This window comes from Chrysochloris asiatica, unplaced genomic scaffold, assembly GCF_000296735.1.
Source record: "Chrysochloris asiatica unplaced genomic scaffold, ChrAsi1.0 scaffold00012, whole genome shotgun sequence".
Classification (NCBI taxonomy): domain Eukaryota; kingdom Metazoa; phylum Chordata; class Mammalia; order Afrosoricida; family Chrysochloridae; genus Chrysochloris; species Chrysochloris asiatica.
Genome location: NW_006408530.1, coordinates 10,575,363 through 10,595,319, shown reverse-complemented (window position 1 = coordinate 10,595,319; position 19,957 = coordinate 10,575,363). Strand labels below are relative to the sequence as shown.

At 40.0% G+C, this 19,957-nt stretch overlaps 1 protein-coding gene and 1 pseudogene across 1 annotated transcript in view; one reads left to right on the top strand and one right to left on the bottom strand.

Annotated features, from left to right (window-relative positions):
• LYPD6 (LY6/PLAUR domain containing 6) overlaps nucleotides 1–14,205 on the top strand; it is a 35,030-nt gene extending 20,825 nt beyond the window's left edge. Inside the window, exons 3-4 of the mRNA XM_006834551.1 lie at nucleotides 12,621–12,751; nucleotides 13,886–14,205. Coding sequence (XP_006834614.1) covers nucleotides 12,621–12,751; nucleotides 13,886–14,053 — 299 coding nt within the window. The 3' untranslated portion in view covers nucleotides 14,054–14,205. The remainder of the gene's footprint in view (nucleotides 1–12,620; nucleotides 12,752–13,885) is intronic.
• Nucleotides 14,206–19,280: 5,075 nt separating this feature from the next.
• On the bottom strand, nucleotides 19,281–19,891 carry LOC102810913 (annotated as a pseudogene).
• Between the last annotated feature and the right edge of the window lie 66 nt (nucleotides 19,892–19,957).

Genomic DNA, 19,957 nt, shown 5'->3' with positions numbered 1-19,957 from the left:
GTCGGATAAGGTTAGAGACCTGGCTCGAGCTTGATTAAACTTCCCTTATGTATTTGCATCGGTACACGGCTCCTGGGTGGTCTTTGGAGACCCTGAATTCTGTGCATAACAGAAGTACTGTAGAGTCCTGGTGTGGTGCTGTAGGATAAGCACAGGACTGCAAACTGCAGGGTCAGTAGTTCAAACCCACTCACCAGACGCTCCTCGGAAACCCTATGCAGAGCCACTATGTGTCAAGACCAATGGCGCTTAGCAACAGCAGCAAAAAGGGGAGAACTGTGGCTCTGTAGGATGGGCACTGCTAACCACAAGGTCAGGGGTTCAAGTCCATGGGAGAAAGATGAGGGTTTCTGTTCCCCTGAAGATTTATAGCCTCAGAAACCCTATACAGAGTTGCTATGAGTTGGAACTGACTCAACAACACTTAACAACATCAGTAGCAGTGAAAAGAGGTCAGGGATGCAGGTAAACATCCTGTAATACGTGGATGGTCCCCCCAAAGCATTAGAAAGATGAGGACTTCTACTTTTGGGAAATGGAGTAGACATGTTTCGATTCCTCCTGCTAAAAATCCTAAACACTATATAGAAGTTGAAAACTAACTTATAGAAAGACTCTGAGGTCAGAGCAGAAGACTGCCTGGGGCTCTCAGATGCAAGGATTGCACCATGCAGAGTCCTCTGGATTTTCTTTGTGACTCGTATATTTTAAACTTGCAACCAAAGAAGTGCCAATGGGCACAAACAAAACAATGGGTCTGGAGAAAAGCTTGTTCTCTCTAGCCAAAGGTTCAGTAAAGAGACTGCCTAGTAAACCAGAAAATTTTTAAACACTGACTGCTCAGTGCCAGCCAAATACCAGGAAAAAACAAACAAAACATAACTGTAACCCCCCCACACACACACACCAGCAGAGGCTGAATGGAGAACCCAGATTGTAACCCTCAATAGACTGGATATGAGGCACTCCACCACCTCTGCTGGATTATGTTGGAGAAGTAGGGCCTTGGTAATGGTGGCTCCCATTTAGGGAGCTTGGGTTTTCACCTCCATCCATTGATAATGACCTTCCTCTTCCTGGGGTGGTCTCAGAGGAGGCCTTGTTGTTGATAAGTGCCGTTGAGTCAATTCCAACTCATAGCGACCCTGTATAGGGATTCCTAGGAGCGGCTGGTGAGTTTGAACCACCAACCTTGTGGTTAGCAGTCCAATGCTTATCCTATAGCCCCACACCAGGCCTCCTCAGAGAAGGCCTGTGAGATAGTTAATACTTTCCTGAGGCAGCACACCCCCTTGCGGAGTAAGTTGAGTTCACATGGAGTATCAGTGAGGTACTCTTACTCCTCTCAGCCAGGGAAAAGTTGGGGGGTTTCTGGTGGGGCACTGGAACTGCCACTCCCACTGAGAAGCGATGAGGAGACAAGCCACTGGAGTGAAAGCAGACTGAGAGGGAACCTGGTCTCCTGTCCCAACCAGGCACGAATGAGATACCACCCCCTTCTCACCCTGCTGAAGGAGTGTCAGAGAAGGCCAATTAGAATGGAGAGTTTCAGTAAGATCCAAAACTTTATACCATTGTGGTTGTTCTTGTTAGGTGCCATCAAGTTGGTTCCAACCTATAGCGAATGAAATACCACTGGGTCCTGTGCCAACCTCACAATTGTTACTACACTTGAGCCCATTGCTGCTGCCACTGTGCCAATCCATCTCATTTCGGGTCTACCTCTTTTTTGTTGTCCCTCCACTTTACCAAGCATGGTGCCCTTCTTCAGAGACTGACCCCTCCTCAATAATATGTCCAAAGTATGAGACACCAAGTCTGGTCATCTTGGCTTCTAAGGAGAATTCTGGTAGTAATTTTCCAATACAGATTTGTTTGTTCTTTTGGCTGTCATGGTACCATTAATATTCTATTCCAACATCATAACTCAAATGCATCAATTCGCCTACTATCTTTCTTATTCATTGTCCAACATTCTCATACATATGAGGCTATTAAAAATATCATGACTTGAGTCAGGTGTACTTTCATCCTCAAACTGACATCTTTGCTCTTGAATACTTTAAAGAGATCTTGTGCAGCTGATTTGCATAATGAAATAAATTGTTTGATTTTGTGACTGCTGCTTCTATGAGTGTTGATGGTGGATCCAAGCAAAATGAAGTTTTTGACAATTCAATCTTTTTTCCATTTATCATAATGTTATTTACTGGTCCAGTGGTGAGAATTTTTGTTTTCTTTACATTGAGGTGCAACCCATACTGAAGGCTGTTGGTCTTGAATCTTCATCAGTATTTTAAGTCCTCTCTACTTTCAGCAAGCAAGGTTGTATCATCTACATATCACAGGTTGTTAATCTCCACCAGTGTTGGAATCTTGTTTTTCTTCATATAATCCAGTTTCTCAGATTATTTGCTCAGCATACAGATTGAATAATTTTGGTGAAAGAATACAACCCTGGTACACACCATTCCTGGTTTTAAACCATTCAGTGTTCCCTTGTTCTGGTCCAACAACTACCTCTTGGTCTATGTACAGGTTCATCATGAGCACAATTAAGTGTTCCAGAATAATCATTCTCAACAATGCTGTCCATAGTTTGTCATGATCCACACAATCAAAAGCCTTTGCATATTTACTAAAGCACAGATAAACATGTTTTTCTGATATTCTGTTCTTTCAGCCAAGATCCATCTGACATCAGCAATGATATCCCTCATTCCTCGTCCTCTTCTGAATCCAGCATGAACCACTGGAAGTTCTCTGTCAATATACTGTTGCAGCCATTTTTACATTATCTCTTTGGAATGGGCACAAATACGATCACTTCCAATCAGTGAGCCAGCTAGCTGTCTTCCAAATTTCTTGACATAGATGAGTGAGTGCCTCCAGTGGTGGATCAATTTGTTAAAAGGTTTCAATTTGTATTCCATCAATTCCCAGAGCCTTGTCCTTTCCCAATGCCCTCAGTGCACCTTGGACTTCTTCTTCCTTCAGTATCATTGGCTCTTGACCATATGCTACCTCTTGAAATGGTCAAACATTGATCATTTCTTTTTTGTACAATGACTCTGCGTATTCCTTCCATCTTCTTTGGATGCTTTCTACATCATTCAATACTTTGCCCATAGAATCCTTCCATATTTCAAGTTGAGGCTTGAATTTTTTCCTCAGTTCTCTCAGCTTGATAAATTCTAAGCGTGTTCTTCCTCCCTTTTGGTTTTCTAACTACAGATCTTTGCAAATTTTCATTAAAGTGTTTGACTTTGTCTTCTCTAGCTGCCCTTTGAAAATTTCTATTCAACTCTTTTCCTTCCCTCATTTCTTCCATTTTTTTTAGCATCTCTACAGTGCAGAGCAACTTAAAATATAATACCCCAAATATCCAGGTTTCAATAAAAAATTGCTCATCATACCAGGAATATGCTCAAACTGAATAATGAATGAAAATTGATAGATACCAACACTGACTGAGATGACAGAGATGTTAGAGTTGTCCATTAAAGATTTCAATGCAATAATGAATATACATTAGTGAATAATTATGAATACACTTGAAGTAAGTGACATAATAGAAAGTCACAGTAGATACATTGTAAATATAAAGGATGAAATGAACATTTTACAACTGTATAAAACCTGAAATGCAAACCCAATAGTTGAGCTCAATAGCAGAATGAAGGGGAAGGAGGGAAAGAGTCAGTGGCCTGAAAGAGCAATACTAGAAAGTACCCAATCTGAACAACATAAAGAAAATGTACTGGGGAGAAAAATGAGAGAATCATGGAGATCTGTGGGACTATCCAAAAGACTGCACACTTATGTCATCAGGGTGGCAGCAGAGGAGGAGATAGAGTGCAGAGCTGAAAACGTTTTGATGAAATAATGGGTGAAAACTTTCCAAATCTCACAAAAGGTATAAAGATATAAGCCTATAGATTCAAAGATCTGAGCAAATCCCAAATAGGTTGAAACTAAAGAACTCTACATCAAGACATGTAATAGTCAAACTTCTGAAAACTAAGAGCAAAGAAAAAAAATCTAGAAACAAGAAGAGAGACAAAACACTTTCTCATAAAGGTTGTAAAGATAACAAGAAAAATCTCTAAACACTCCTCAGTTTGATGACAGCATCCATAACACTAACGTTATACTTAACCTTGGAAGGTGTTTTCCTTTACAGCCAAGAAGAACTAGGCAAGGATGTCCCTTTTCACCAAGATTAGCCAACAGAGTGCTGAAAGTTTGGCAATAAGAAAAGGAAATAAAAGGCAAACAGATTGGAAAGTAAGAAATAGAGCTGTACATATTTGAAGATGGCATGTTTGTGTAGGTCATCAAAAATTTTTTTTAATTTTGAATCTCCTCAAAAAATTAAAAACAAAAAACTCAATTGCATTTCTATATACTATCAATTAACACATGACCACTGAAATTTAAAATGTATTTACAGTCACTAAAATAAATAAATAAATAGTTTGGCATAAATTTAACAAACACGTACAGAATTTGTATAGGAAAGTACAAAGCACTAATGAAAGAAATTACAAAATCTAGTAATTGGAGATTTGTTCATTTCTGACTCTTAGTGACCCTGTATAGGGTTACTGAAGAGTGGCTGTTGCATTTGAACCACAGACCTTGCCCTTCAAACCAACCTTGTAGTCTGCTTATCCTACAGAGCCACACCAGGAGATGTGTACCATGAATGGATTGGGAAACTTAACATAATAAAGATGTCCATTCTCCTCACATTGATAAAGAGATTTAACAGATTTTCTAGTAAGAGGTTTTTAGTTTTTGTAGATGTAAAAATAGTTCTAAAATCTACAAGGAATGAGAATAATGAAAACAGTTTTGAAAAAGAAGAATAAAGTGGGAGGAAGTGGCCTACCCAATTTCAGGACTTACTATATAGCTATAATAATCAAGTCTCTGTGTTTTTGACAGAGAGACCAGAGTAGAGAACTTAGAAATGGAGCCTACAAATTTGCCCAACTTGCAAATGTGGAGAAGTTACTCAGTGGAAGAAAAGGCTGTTTCGACAAATGGTGCTGGAACAATTAAAAATCCATGGACAAAGAAAATGAAACTCAAATGCAATCTCTCATTTTACACAACAGTTAACTGAAAATAGATTATGGACTTAAATATATAACATGAAACCCTATGACTTTTTTTAAATGGAGAAAATATTCAGGACATAGATGTAAGCAAAGTTCTTACACTGAGTACCAAAGGCATGCATAAAAGAAAAAAATATGCATAAATTGATCTTTATAAAAGTCAAATTATTTGATCTGAAAAGAACCTGTTTAGAGAATGAAAAGACAAACTACAAACTAAAAAAAGGTATTTGAAAAATGGCATACATAACAAAGGACTAGTATTTAGGATATACAAAGAATGTTCAAATCTCAATCATTAAAAAAAAAATAAAAGCAAACAGTTCAAATACAGAATGAGCAAAAAATATATAAAAATAGACACCTTACCAAAAAAAGACATACTGCTTGGTAAATAGGGTAGCTATGAGCCAGAATTGACTTGACATACACAGTAACAAATAAGTCCGTGAAAAGATATGCAACCTCATTAGCCATTAGGGAATGCAAACTAAAAATGTGAGATATCACTATACATATGTTAGAAATGATTTAAAAAAGAAAGTAATACCATATGATGGCAAGAATAAGAAGATAGTGGATTGCTCATATACATGTATTGCTGGTAAAAATATAAACTGGTATTTGTTGTTAGGTGCCATTGAGTCAGTTCCAACTCATTGTGACCCTTTGCACAACTGAATGAAACACTGTCTGGTTTTGTACCATTCTCACAATTGTTGTTATGCTTGAGCACATTGCTGCTTCCACTGTGCCAATTCATCTCATATAGCCATTCTGAAAAACAGTTTGGCAGTTTCTTAAACAGCTACACTTGCAACCTACCTTACACCCCAGGAATTGCATCAGTGGCTCGAGTGTACCAGTGGTTGTGAAGCTGGCTCAGGACCAGGAAACATTTCCTTCTGTTGTACATGGTTCACCAGGCACCTACTCGATGGCAACTAACAACGGAGACAGAGATCTGATGGAGTCAAACATGAGAAAACACCTTGTATTTAACAATTGAGTTAAAGTCCTTGTAGATGATGATCTGGAAGCAACACAACAAGACGGGAAGGGCTGAGTGTATAAGGAATTGGGACAGTGAGTGTGTAGGTCACTAGCCCTTTATTTTTCTATATAATTCATAACATTATTACTGAGATTATTTCCCACATTAATTTTCCTGCACCTGGTCACTTGGATTAAATCATTATATATGCTCGGAGTCCTGGTATAGCGCTGAAAGATAATGCGCTGGACCAAAAGGTCAGTTTGAACTGCAGTGTCAGTGGCTCAAATCCAGCAGCCACTCTTTGGGAATCCTATACAGGGTCACTATGAGTCGGAACAGACTCGATGGCACTTAACAATAACAGCAACAAAAACCCAAGCTAGCAGAATCACAAATAACCCAGAGTGAAGAAAACTTTACCATAGAGCTGGTCATTTTTAATGTATAATTCTAAATCAGATAATACAATGCAGTGTTTATTTAAATACAATTCTTATTACTAAAAATTGAATTTTGGTGCGAAAATATAAATAGACATTTTAGCTTTGAGCCTTTTTTTAAAATCATAGAACTAATTTATGGAATAAGTGTGAATTTCATAAAAATTATATTTTGTGTTTTTCCATAATCGATGAAGCTCTCTTTCCCATTGCCAATTTTCATTTGAGTGCCCGTGATTGTTGGAGTAAAAGACTTTTGTTCTGCAGCCTCTGGGAATATCATGCAGTGGCAGAATATGAGATTTTTGAGGCCAAAACTAACCTAGTAGAAATTCAAATCCATCTTTTATCTTTTAGATAAAAGCCTTTGAAATCCTTTTAGTATGAAGTTATCAGCAGGCTTGATTCTCATATAACCTCATTACTAACTCAAGGATTATTTGAAATGCATAGAGAGCGCTGCTTTGCAGCTGAAACTTGGTTTTATCAACACTACAGCCCAATGATAAACCACATGAGGTCCACCTCGTTCTGCTTGGGAACTTCTGTCTTTTCTTCCCCCTCTTAGAGATCACAATACATATTCAAATTTCTTGTACTTTGTGCACTAAAAGAAGCCCATTTAACTTTATTTGAGCATTTCAAAAACTTATTTAAACACAAAACTTGTACTCCTCATTAACATTTCATAACCCACCTATGAGTTCTGTAAGATAAAAGGTGAATGGAGACTTGTGGAGGATTGATGCTTCAGAAGTAAGGACTCAACTTTACTGCTGGAAGGACAGAGTATTCTCAACATGCCTTTGCTGTATAGATTGAAAAGGCATAAGAGAAAAATCTTACCCAGCAATATCATTGACCTCCCCGTGACCAAGAACAGTAAGAATTGACTTGTTTTTGAAAAGATATTTTCATCAATTGTTGTCTTTACTTTCATTCAATGATATAAGCTCCTCAATATAAAACACAGAGTTTCTTATGGACTGAAAAGCACGAACAAAAAGTGTTCTGTCAACTCCACCAATTGTTATGTTAAGGCTTACTTAAAACATGAGAATTCACTATTTGGAGGACAAATCTAATTTCCCAAACTGAAACCATGTAGTGATTTACTTATTCCATAAATGTGTGATCTTATTGGCTCAGATTTACATTTGGGAGCTGCTCTTGGTTGTCCAAATGAAGAGGAAACAGGAGATAAGAACATTCCTGTTTTTATTGCTTTCTTGACATTTGGAGATGGGGTAGGGGTGGAAACAGTACTTATTTGTGGCCATAAATGCCCATCAAATTTTTGGAAGATGTGATAAATCTCGGGCCACTGGCCTCCATTTGTCAAAATCTGCCAAAGGCTTTTTTTAAAAAAAATACTAACCAGAGGGGAACTGCCACCTCTTCCTCACCAAAAACAATAAACAATCACTGCATTTTGAAAATATTTTGGGACTTTGGGAGAATTATTGCCAGGTGTGTTCATTGGGTGATCTTATTTACCCAATTCCCAATGCACTCTGGGACTCCTGGTGTGATGCTGTAGGATCATCACTGGTCAGCAATTCAAATCCACCAGCTCCTCCTCAGAAACCCTATACAGGGTCACTGTGTGTGGGAACGAACTCGACGGCACTGAACAACAACAACGAGTTCTATAGTAAGTAAGGGACTGCCATGACCTGAATTCAGCTGATAAAATTCTGAAAGGGTAGAGTATGGGATGACGTTTAGGGGAGGGCATTGCCCCAGACTCGGATCAGTCACACTCACCAATGGTGTGAACATTGGGAAAGTTGCCATCCTGAGGAAGAATCACTTGGAGGTCGTTCAGGGTTCTTATCAAGTAAAGGTGTCTATTAATAAGGTTTTCAACAGCCAATTTTTATTACCAGAAAGATGTTTACCCATGTTTTATTGAGCATTGTTGTTGTTATTGAGTGCCATTGAGTTGTTTCCGACCCATAGCAACCCTGTAAAGGGTTTACGAGGAGCAGCTGGTGAGCTTGAACCACCGACCTTGCAGTTCAAACAGCTTTGCAGTCTGGCACATTAACCCACAGCGCCACTATAAGAAGTGTAAAAAAGAAAAAAAGGCATCTCCCATTCCTACTGTGGCACTCTCTACTCAGTTCAATAATTCATTGCAATGGCTACAGAGAACTCATACAGCCTACTCACAGTTGTGGGGTTTATTAGTGAAGTTAACAGGTTATAATTCAGAGTTGGAAATACTCAGTGTATACTTATTTCATCCAGGTCAGTCTCCTCAGCTATGCCCACAGACTTCTTTTGGGCCCTCAACCCCTAGGCACGACCTCTGCCTTGCTCCAGCAACGTCACAGAGTTCTTTTAATGCTAATGATAAATGCCAATCAAATGCCTGAAGGAACCCCACTCTACAAACAAGCTTCCTGCCCAAAGGCACTCAGCTTGACTTGCTCTGTGGGCCATGAAACCCACTGCTCTATCTCATGCTCTGGTTCATGGGTCTACTTCTGCTGATCCTCTGGTAAGTCAAAGAGGTTCAATGCTCAGGGATCACAGGGCCCAAAGAATGTGCTCCTCTCCTGGCACTTCTTTCTTAATGTGAGTTAGGTCCCCCTTCTTCTTCTGAGATGACTCATTTTATACCCAACAGGATGGCAAAATTGACCAATCACAATTAGCCCTATTAATAGTCACTCACAACTGATTCATATCATCCATCAGCATCTTTCCCTACCTTCAGGAAAAAAAGTTGTTTGGTAGGAGTTTTCAAAGACTATGGCTAGACAAGACATTATTCATGGCACCACACAAAGGCATTAGACTATGTGGATCATAACAAACTATTGATAGTATTGTGTAGAACAGGAATTCCAGAATACTTAAATGAGGAACCTGTACATAGACCAAGATACTGTATGGTTTAAAATCAAGAAAGATGTGTGTCAGGGTTGTATCCTTTTACTATACTTACTCAATCTGTATGCTAAGCAAATAATTCAAGAAGCTGGACTATATAAAGAAAAAGATGGCCTCTGGATTGAAGGAAGATTTATTGGCAACCTTCAATATGTAGATGACACAGCTTTGCTTGCTGAAAATGAAGAGGACTTGATGCATTCACTGATAAAGATCAAAGACTAACAGCTTTCTGTATGGATTACACTTCAACATAAAAAAAAAAAAAATCTTTACAACTAACAAGCAACATCCTGGTAAATGGAGAAAATATGAAGTTGTCAAGGATTTCTTTTTACTTGGATTTACAATCAATGCCCATGGAAGTAACAGTCAAGACACCAAATGACATACTGTATTGGAAAATACAAAAGTCCTGCTGCTGAAGACCTAGGTAAAGTGTTCAAAAGCAAAGATGTCACTTTGAAGACTAAAGCGCACCTGATCCAAGCCATCATATTTTCATTCACTCCATATGCGTGTGAACGTTGGACAGTATATAAGGAAGACTGAAGAAGAATTGGAAAATTTGAATTATGGTGTTGGCGAATAATATTGAATATCCAGTGGATGGCCAGAAGAACAAACAAATATGTCTTGGTAGAAGTATAGCAAGAATACACCTTAGAAGTATGGATGGCTAAAGTTCATTCACTTAACTTTGAACATGTCATCAGGTGAAACTAATCCCTGGAGAAAGACCTCATGTTGGTCAAAGTAGAAGCCCCTCAATGAAATGAAGTGACACAGTGGCTGCCACAAGGGGCTGAAACGTAGCAATGATTATAAGGCTGGTACAGGACTGGGCAGTGTTTTGGGCCACTATGAGTCAGAACTGATTCGACAGCACTTGAAAACATCAATAATGATGTCTAAGCTGTCCCTCACCCATCCCCACCCCACCCCCCAAAAGAAAAAAATGAATAGCAGGTGCCATTCATTTGACTCTGACTCATAACACTATGAAAACCAATGTGTGTCCATATAGAACTGTGCTCCACAGGGTTTTCAGTGGTTGATTTTTCAGAAGTAGACCTTTAGACTTTTCTTCAGGGTGCCTCTGGGTAGACTCAGGCCTGCAATTTTTTGGTTAGCAGCTGAGAGCATTAACCACTGGGATTCTGAAAAAGTTTATTAAAACCCTTGAATTTTAATGATTCTGAAAATGTGTCATTGTATTCTGTATTAACTCACTCTCCAGGCCTAAAATTCTTTTAGCTTTCTTCTTTGGATATCACTGCTGCTACCGTTGAGTCAGTTCTGACTCACAGTTGGACTCTGTGTAGGATTTCTGAGGTTATTCATCCATTCTCCTGTGGAGCCACTGGTAGATTCAAACTGCTGACCTTGCAGTTAGCAGCCCAGCTCATAATCCACTGCGCTACCAGGCCTGCTTTGGATATCACTACTTAAGTTAAAAGCTGCCAAAATCATCATGAAATCTGGTGGCTGGAATCACTGGACTGCAAGGTTAGGGGTTCAAACTCCCCACCCACTCCTTGAAAACCCCATGCAGGGTCACTATAAGTAGGAACTGACTCGACGGAACTTAACAACAATAACAATAAATTATATCTTGGTGGTGGTGTTTGTGTTCCATTGAGTTGGTTCTGACTCATGGTGGTTGTGGTGGTGGTTATGTGTCATGGAGTTGGTTCCAACTCATAGCGACCCTGTACAGGGTTTCCTAGGCTGTAAATATTTACGGAAGCAGAAAGCCTCATCTTTCTCCTGCAGAACAGCTGGTAGTTTCGAACTGCTGACCTTGAGGTTCACAACCCAATTCATAACCACGATACTACCAGAGCTCCTAGGTTCTGACTCATAGCGACCCTGACTCAGAGAGACCCTGTATAGGGTTTCCAAGGCTGTAAATCTTTACTGGAAGAGAAAGTTTCATTTTTCTCCCACAGAGCAACTGGTAGATTCAAACTGCTAATTTGCAGTTAACAGCCCAGTTTATAATCCAGTATGCGATCAGGTCTCCTTTGGATATCACTGCTCAAGTTAAAAGCTGCCAAAATCATGATGGAATCTGCTGGCTGGAATTTTTAGTACCTAGTAGGTTATATCATAAAAGGCCATAATTCCATATTAGCCACTAAATATCTAAAATGTATAAAGCATGCAAAGTTGAGCCCAAGATATGGATGACAAACAGCTCAGTGGTATTTCTTAGGAATTATTCATTTTCTCCATTAATGTGAAAACGGAACAAGAGCATTCTCTTAAATCCCAAGCTTAGAAAGCTGAAGGCTGCCTGGAGGTCTTAATGAATTACATTGACAATGCTATTTTTCTTTAGTTTTTAAATTAAAAATCAGAAAATTCTCTATGGAATTTTGGAAGAACTCTTGAGTGTTCTGACTACAAAACACTTAGTGGGACCTCTAGGGATGCCCATCGTGGTATTTATCTGTCATTTATGTGGAAAGACACTGAAATCAAGCTCCTAGATTTTGAAAGGTCATTGTTGTTAATTTAGTCTTCTGTAACGAGTTCTAGAATGCAGTTATGCTCATTTTCAAAGTTTTTCTTTTGGGTAAACTAATTTTCTCCAGATAAAATTAATATACTTTCAGTTATTCTGCCCTTACTTGGGGATAACTGTTTTCCACAAATTAACAATAACAGTAACACACATAGAAAGGCATGCCAGCCTCTGCTGTGGTCTTTTACCTCCTTGATAATCAGTTACCTACCAGACTCCTTTAATCAGATGTCCTCCTAACTTGTTCACCCCTTCAGATTCCTGAAAACTGTCCTGAATCTCACAACCTAAACCCTTCTCCCAAATCCCTATTTCCCAGAAGAAAATCAGTACCGTGGCAAAATTTGTTAAAAGAGAAAAAGTAATACAACTGTGTCTGTTCATTGTGAATAAGATGGACAGACACCAGTGGTCTTGGGAATGCTGTCCTCCTTTCATGCAGAAGTAGATCTCTCAAAGGAGATCTTTGAGATTGGACATGAATTTGATCCCGTCCGTGTACATCCCATGTGCTGAGATCCTTCACGACTTGGAGTGTTGGCATGCCTAGTGTATTCCTTTGAGGCATGTTGGACTAACAATTCCCATCTCAAATTTTAAAATATGCTTATTTTCTTTGTTGACAGAGACCAGATACTGCTACACTCAGCACACAATGGAAGTCACAGGAAACAGCATCTCTGTCACCAAACGCTGTGTACCACTGGAAGAGTGTTTGTCCACTGGCTGCAGAGAGTCCGAGCATGAAGGCCACAAGGTCTGGGAAACAAAGCAAGTGACTGGTACATCATAGTCAGCCTTTCTCCACTTCACATGCCTGCCGGTGCCATGAACAGACATTCACTCCCCATGACTATCTTTATACCATATGAAGATACACTTTTGTTCCTGTTTACTCTAAGAGAATACAAGTTTACATCAGGACACAGGACAATTTCTATAAATTGTGTAAATGCACACCCAGAAGGGACTGTAAGTCACTAGACATCCTTTCTTCACACAGAAAAAAGGAGTCAAGATACTAGAAGAAAGCAACCAGGAGCCAGTTATGGGCACTGCAGGTATACCAGCAATTCTTGCAGCTGCGGATTGGTGGCCCTGGCAATTTAATTTTGAGAACTTTCCATAAAGTCTCATCTTTATTGGGATGCTGATGTAAAGACTTGGAGAAAGGCAGTCTGACTTGTGATTGCGACGGACTTGCTGGTACTTCAGAGTTAGCTGTGTACGTAGCTGTGTACTTTATGGGGGAGTCTGCCCACTTCTCCCCAACAGGCTACCTTCTTGGTGATTGGGAACAACTCCCACTCCCAGTACCCTGGAATGGCACTGTCAGCAGGCTAAGTCTTAAAAAAGTATAAACTTAATTTTCAAGGAGCATAAATGAACACCTTTTAAACTTTAACTCAGTCATGATAATATGCATATGGTTCTAATGAAAGTGAATATTCAAATTTAAATTATCTGGGTTGTTGCCACTTCACTCTCACTGCTGAAACTTGGCAAATGAAAGTTTTCCCTTCTAACAACTTCCTTAAGTAGCCAGAAAGAGCCTGTTTAAAAAGGAAGAGTAAGAATTATGATCCCCACTTCACAGATAGAGTAGCTGAGGTCTAGGAAGGTTATGAAACTTTGTGAAAACCATACAGTGGGGTTGCCAAAAACAGAACCCTTGAAGTTTAGTCTAAGGAGTTTTATTTTGACTTTGTTGCTTTCTGATAAAATAGCATCCCACTGTCATTAAACGTAGGGTTAGCATCTCCTTTGTAAAACAGGTCATTGTTATTTGAATCTTGCTGTGAAGGAGACAGTTCCTTCAAGAAGAACTACTGTCTCCTTCCAAAACCTGCCAACTTCTCATTGCTCTTCTTTGTCTCTTCCTGTCTTTCAGGTCTGTACTTCCTGTTGTGAAGGAAATATCTGTAACTTGCCACTCCCCCGAAATGAAACGGATGCCACTTTTGCTACAACATCACCCATAAATCAGACAAATGGGTACCCACACTGCATGTCAGTGATAGTATCCTGCTTGTGGGTGTGGTTGGGACTCACGTTATAGCAGCTCCAGGACACCATGTATAGTAACCATCCATGGGAATCTCGCTGGTCCCTATTCATGCATGAATCATCGGCCTGACAGTAGTTCCATGTGAGAGACAACAACACTTAAAGGATGTCATCACTCCAAGCATTTCCACTTACCATTAGGAACAACCCTAGTAGGTTCAAGTCTAACCAAGATCCTATCACAGCCAGCCTACCCCCTAATACAGACCCTGAGTTCTAAACCACAAACCTTTGTTTTTGCTCCAAAAAATAGTTGTACATTTATTGAGATCTGGGGCTCTTCATTTGGAATATATGCATAAACTGTAAGAAGGCCTGGGATCCTCTGAGATGTTAGGTGATAAACAGTCATGCATAGATGTATGTTTTTCAGGAAAAAGGTAAAGGACCATTGGTTTTAATACAGTCATGAATTCACTTATAGCTTTAGAATTTTAAAACTTTCATTCTAAGATGGATAGATTCTTTCCTTGGAGATTCTGACTGAGTCCCTGGAAGATAGCAAGCAATTTATCCAATTTGTTTTCCCCACCATTCATCTTTCAGTGATGGGGTGAGTATCTCTTCTGCTCTGTGTGGGACATACAGAGCCATAAGGCAGCCATAGAAGTCTAGAATATGGTTGAGCAATGGTTTGGGAAGGATTCTCTCCCACATAATGGAATCCATAGAGTGCTAGCTTGATCCTTTCATATAATTGGTAAGATTGACTTTGACCTGGCACCAAATTATGCTCCCTGAGACGCTGGATCCCACCTGGACTCATCGATGTAGCCATTGTGCCAAGAGTCCCAAAGCAGGAGAGGAGATTATTCCAGAGGTGGGGTTCTCTTCAGGAATAGTTAATCTAGCAGAGAGAGGACCTCTGGAATGAGAGGATGGAGACGAATAGAGGTTGGTCTTAGTTCAATAAAGAGACAGTTAAGTGGATAATCTTCTCTCTGCAGCTTATATTGCCAAAGAGCCTCCCCCATTCTTCTTCCAAATCCCCAGTGAGTTTAGGGAGAACATTCTGCCTAAATTTTCTTGAACTGGATGGAAGAAGACATGATATGCTAAGATGAGAAGCACAAAGGCCTATGGGATTAAGATGAGATGGTTCGGAGACCCAGCTAACTGTAACTACAGTGGGAAGGGTTTGTTTCTTTCCGATACTTGCTTGAAGAAGAAGGTGGTGACGTGTTCACCACCTTTCCTATTTTTTTTGGCACCCCGTTACCTTTTTTTTTCTTCTTCTTCCTTATAAATCATTTCTACAGTATTTATTTTTATATGGCACAACTAGAAACTAAAATATATTGTAAAAAATTCTGAACAAGATGATCAAATTATGAAACTTATTTTTCAACAGTGGTAGAGCTTGTAATATATGTTTATTAAAAGCGATCTATAATACTAACACCAGTGTTGAAAAGAGTTAAATTCTATCATGAGAGAGAGTACTATGTTTGCCTCCTGGTTTTTGTTCATGGCTTCCTCCGTGGTAGTGTCCTAGAAATATTCATGTGGTGGCCATCACTGAAGTGAGTTTCTGGGTAGGCTTAGGGGGTGTGGATGCATGAAACCCAGTGAAGCCATTGCTGAGAAAGTGGACAGTGTTGTCAGGTTCTTCTGCCCTGTGCAGAAAAAATGTCTCTGGCCCCAAAAATGAGACCTCAGGGACTATATATAAATTGACACTGGTACCTCTCAGACAAAGTAATCTAAATTGCATCCAACGTCCTTAATTCAGAGGTAGGTAGAATTATCAATATGTTGCTATAACATGAGGTGGGGACTAGAGGAGGAGAACGCAAGACATTTAAGAGACACCTCCTATGTGCCAGACATTATGCTAAGCACTTTATATAAGTTAACCCAGAAACCCCAACCTCACTGCCATCGTGTTGATCCGTATCCATAGCGACAGAGGAGAACTGCTCCTTAGACTTTCCAAGACTGTAAATCATTATGGGAGCAGACAACCTCATCTTTCTCCCAAGGACCTGCTGGTGGCTTTGAACTGCTAACCTTGTGGTTCCCCATAGTTCCCACAAGAACACTATGAGGAATAGTACTAGTATTTATTCTTTCCAGATGAAGGTACTAGAAGCTCAATAACATGAAGCCTTTTCCTTCAGATTCAGGTTACGTGGGATGAGGTGGGATTGGAGAGGAATTACCATCCCTAGGAAAGCTCCCAGGCCTGACTTCAGGGGGATGTGTCCATCTTACCATGTGGAATTTGTGTAGTCCTGCTTCTGCAGGGTGCCCTGTATGTGTGGCCCCAGATGGTGTTTTTTTCTTTGGGGCATGGGGGTTAGGCTTCCTCATTCATCCTTCTTGCTGAAAGAGGAGACAGGTTGATCCTGCATCTCAAGAGGCTATAAGACATAATGAAATTTCGATGTTGTACATGTCTACAAGTATCATTTTGTGCATGGTCATTTTCCATCAACGCTTTCCAAGTACTGCATGCTATTTGAATAATAGACAAAGTCCAAATGTTGGTTCTTAATGAAAACGAGACCCACCAAAGCCTTCCTGGCAATGTTCAGGGAGCCAGTTGACAATGGTGTGGCTTTATCCCCCATCCATTACTGCACTCATTACTGCAGACTACATAGATGTTGCTGCAAGTATCCAGTGGATCTGCCAGAATGGCGTCTGTTGAATTCCCTTTCAAGAAAGCGATTTGCTCACCATCCCCAGCCTCAAGAAGCCAAGGAGGGGTATTCATCTGGAAGGCCCAGGATGGGTCAGCCTTCTATCAACCATATTTAACCTCCAATTAAGTCCCATGGTGATGGGTGCTTGAAGTACAAAGAGCAGCAATGTGTATGTATATTAACCTCTGTATCACATATTTATTTTTAGACTCTCCATAGCATTTTCATGTCAGTATGAGTTTAATGTCTAAATTTTGTAAATATTGTACATTTTGTAAATCAATGAATAAAGGTTTTAAGTGTACCTCATCAGACTTCTCCCTGTCAATCAATGGTTAATGCTCCCAGGTTCTATACAAGGCATGAGGGCCACAGGAAACTTCCTTCCAGAAGCTTACTTCTTGTCTGTGCAGATAAGAAACACACGTTTGAAAAGATACAAAACCATTTACCCGTGCCAAGTGAGTCATTCAGACCGGCGGTGGAGGTGCTTATGTGCTGTGGAGTCAGCTCTGAGGCTGTAAATCTTTACAGGAGCAGAAAGCCTCATCTTGCTTCTGCAGAGCAGCTGGTAGATTCAAACTGTTGACCTTGTGATTAGCAGCCCAATTCATATCCCACTACCCTGCCAGAGTTCCTTAAACAGATGTTAAAAGCTTCAGAAAAATTAAAGAGGAAAGAATACTAGACTTTTCAACCATTTCTACTTCCCCTAGAATATTTCTTTGTTATTCAGCCCACCCAAGAAGCCCTTTATTATTACTCCTTGGGATGAATTATGTTTGTAATGATGTGATAGAGAGTATTTTCCTTTGATGGTTTCTTTAGCATTAGAAATAAATATTGGAGTATTATAAATGTCATTTTTTGCCTATGTAATAAATATATTGTATTTCAATTAGTAATTTAATAGACCTGGAAAGTGATCCTGAAAAACTAAAGCTTGTTTGTGATTCCTGGGTATTCCTCAGCACCCAACATTTTGGAATTTCCTGGAAAATACATCTTTCCTCCATAGTTAGGGTCTTTCCATTAGGTTCAAGATCCGTGGTGCAGTTGGCACTCCTTAAAATGTCATATGTACATGAAGAGAGCTCATGCTGCTAATTTGTGAATGCTTCATGTGCTTAATGGGAATAGCCATGCAGATGGCCTGTGCTTTTAGAAAACATAAGCTTACACATTTAACCAAGTTGGGAGTTTAAAAACGATCCTTTCCATATAAAGGCATTTCTTCTCTCTTCTGTAACACGTAAGATTTTATTTATAAACACCACTTAAACCAGATGGAATACCTTGGATACATGAGGGTATCTTTCATCCAAAATGCTTCAAGAGCTTTCACAAATGTGTTTAATAAATTACCTTTAACTTCCTAACTAGCAGTGAAATATGCAGAAAACTCTTTGAGCATCTGTTATTTATCCATTTTGTAATCGGGAGAACTTGACCTGAGAGATTTAGCCATTTTCTAAGATTGCACTGCAACGCAGAAGCAGGACTAAGGCATGAATATAAAGCACTCTGACTTGCCACTGGAATGTACTGGAAAACAGATCTAATTTTATTTTATTTTTTTAAACATCAAAAATGTCTACCATGATTTGTTTGGTGTTCCCAAACCAATGCAGATTGCCAAGAAGTCTTGCAAACCAAGCTTTGGTTTTCAGTAGTTGCTCTTTTCAGCTAATTTGAAAAATCATGGTGTTTTCCACTAGCAGATTTCTATTTTCTTGATACTTACTATCTTTGGCAAATTTTAAGTCTGGAGCAATGCTGGAATTGGATGGGGGGGGAAATGGCACGTAGCTATACTTCAGGCTGGCTAGAACTCTTAACACCTACAGGCTAATAAATGATTTCTGAGGGAGTTTCTTTTCTAATAACAACCCCTGATGTTTATATATATATATGTATTTTTTTCTAAACACTTTCATTTACATTGCTTAGTTTGATCAACATGATCCCATTTACAGCTTTCAAAACTAAAGCTTCGGATTGCTTCAAGAAGGCCCCACTGCTACTTAGGGGACAGTGGGGGTGCAGTGACTCTTGATCAAAGTGGGAGGTTCCACTTTGATCCCCAATAATGCGAAGCCACTGCCCTGGAGACTTTGTGGTTACAGGTTTTAGAGGAAATTCCAGATGAACAAGGAGCCCAGTGGCACAGTGGGTCAGTGGTTCAAACCCTCCAGCCACTGTCTACTCTCAAAGGACCCATTCTACTTTATTGTATAAGGTTGCTGTCAACTCAGTTGGAATCGATTTAGTAGCAGAGGGTTTTAGTCTGGGTCCAGTATGTCCAAATGTCCCTTCTTTGAATCTCAAAGAAATTAAGATGTGGATAATGTAAACTATTTTGCAGGTCACCTCTTTTTTCCTTCTCCTTGATTGTGCTAGGAGGACCATCAGGGTAAGGAAGGACAGAGAATATAAAAATTGGAGAGGGCAGATTTTTGCCAAGAAAGGTAAGCTAGACTCATGGAAATATAGATTGCTTATTCTAACTGGAGGAAAAAAAGTACTGTAGAAATAATCATTTTCAGAATTATGATCTAAAAGAGAAGAAGGTCAGACCAGGAGTCCATGGGTCTTGAGAACCTCTGTGTATTTGTCGATCTCCTTCTCCAAGTTCTTTCTGGCCTGTTTCCGAAGCCTCATAAACTGCTGCTTCTTCCGGTTATAAATCTTGGCTTTCTCTTTCCTCTTCTCTTCCAAGGTGGCGGTCACCGCCTGATGCTTCCAACCCACCTTGTGTGCTAGACGACCCAGGTAAGCAAACTTCCTAGTGGGCTTGAGTTGCACAACCTTGACGCAGCAGGAACCACCATCAGCTTTTTCTTGTCATAGGGGCGGTGGGATCCCGTCAAACACTTTGAGGCAGTCGAGTGTAGCCTGGCTACACTTAGTCTTGTGGGGCAACATACCTCACAATGTCCGCCAGAAGATGCGGTTGGGGGCCCGGAAGTGGTATGGGCCTCGGAATGGGTTTGTGTTCATTCGCTTGCAGAGGAAGGCCAAGTACTTCAACTTGTTTCGGTAGAAGTTGCCAGAAATGTTGATTCCTTCACAGCACACGACCACCACCTTCTGGCCAGCTGCACTTGCTTGGCCACAATGTCTGCCAGGCGGCCCAAGAGATGGCCTCGGCCATCAAGCACCAGCACCTGCCCCTCCACCATCTTTGGCAGCCACCTAGGAAAACTCAAATACCTTCTTTAGACAGCATAAGAGACGACTATACACAC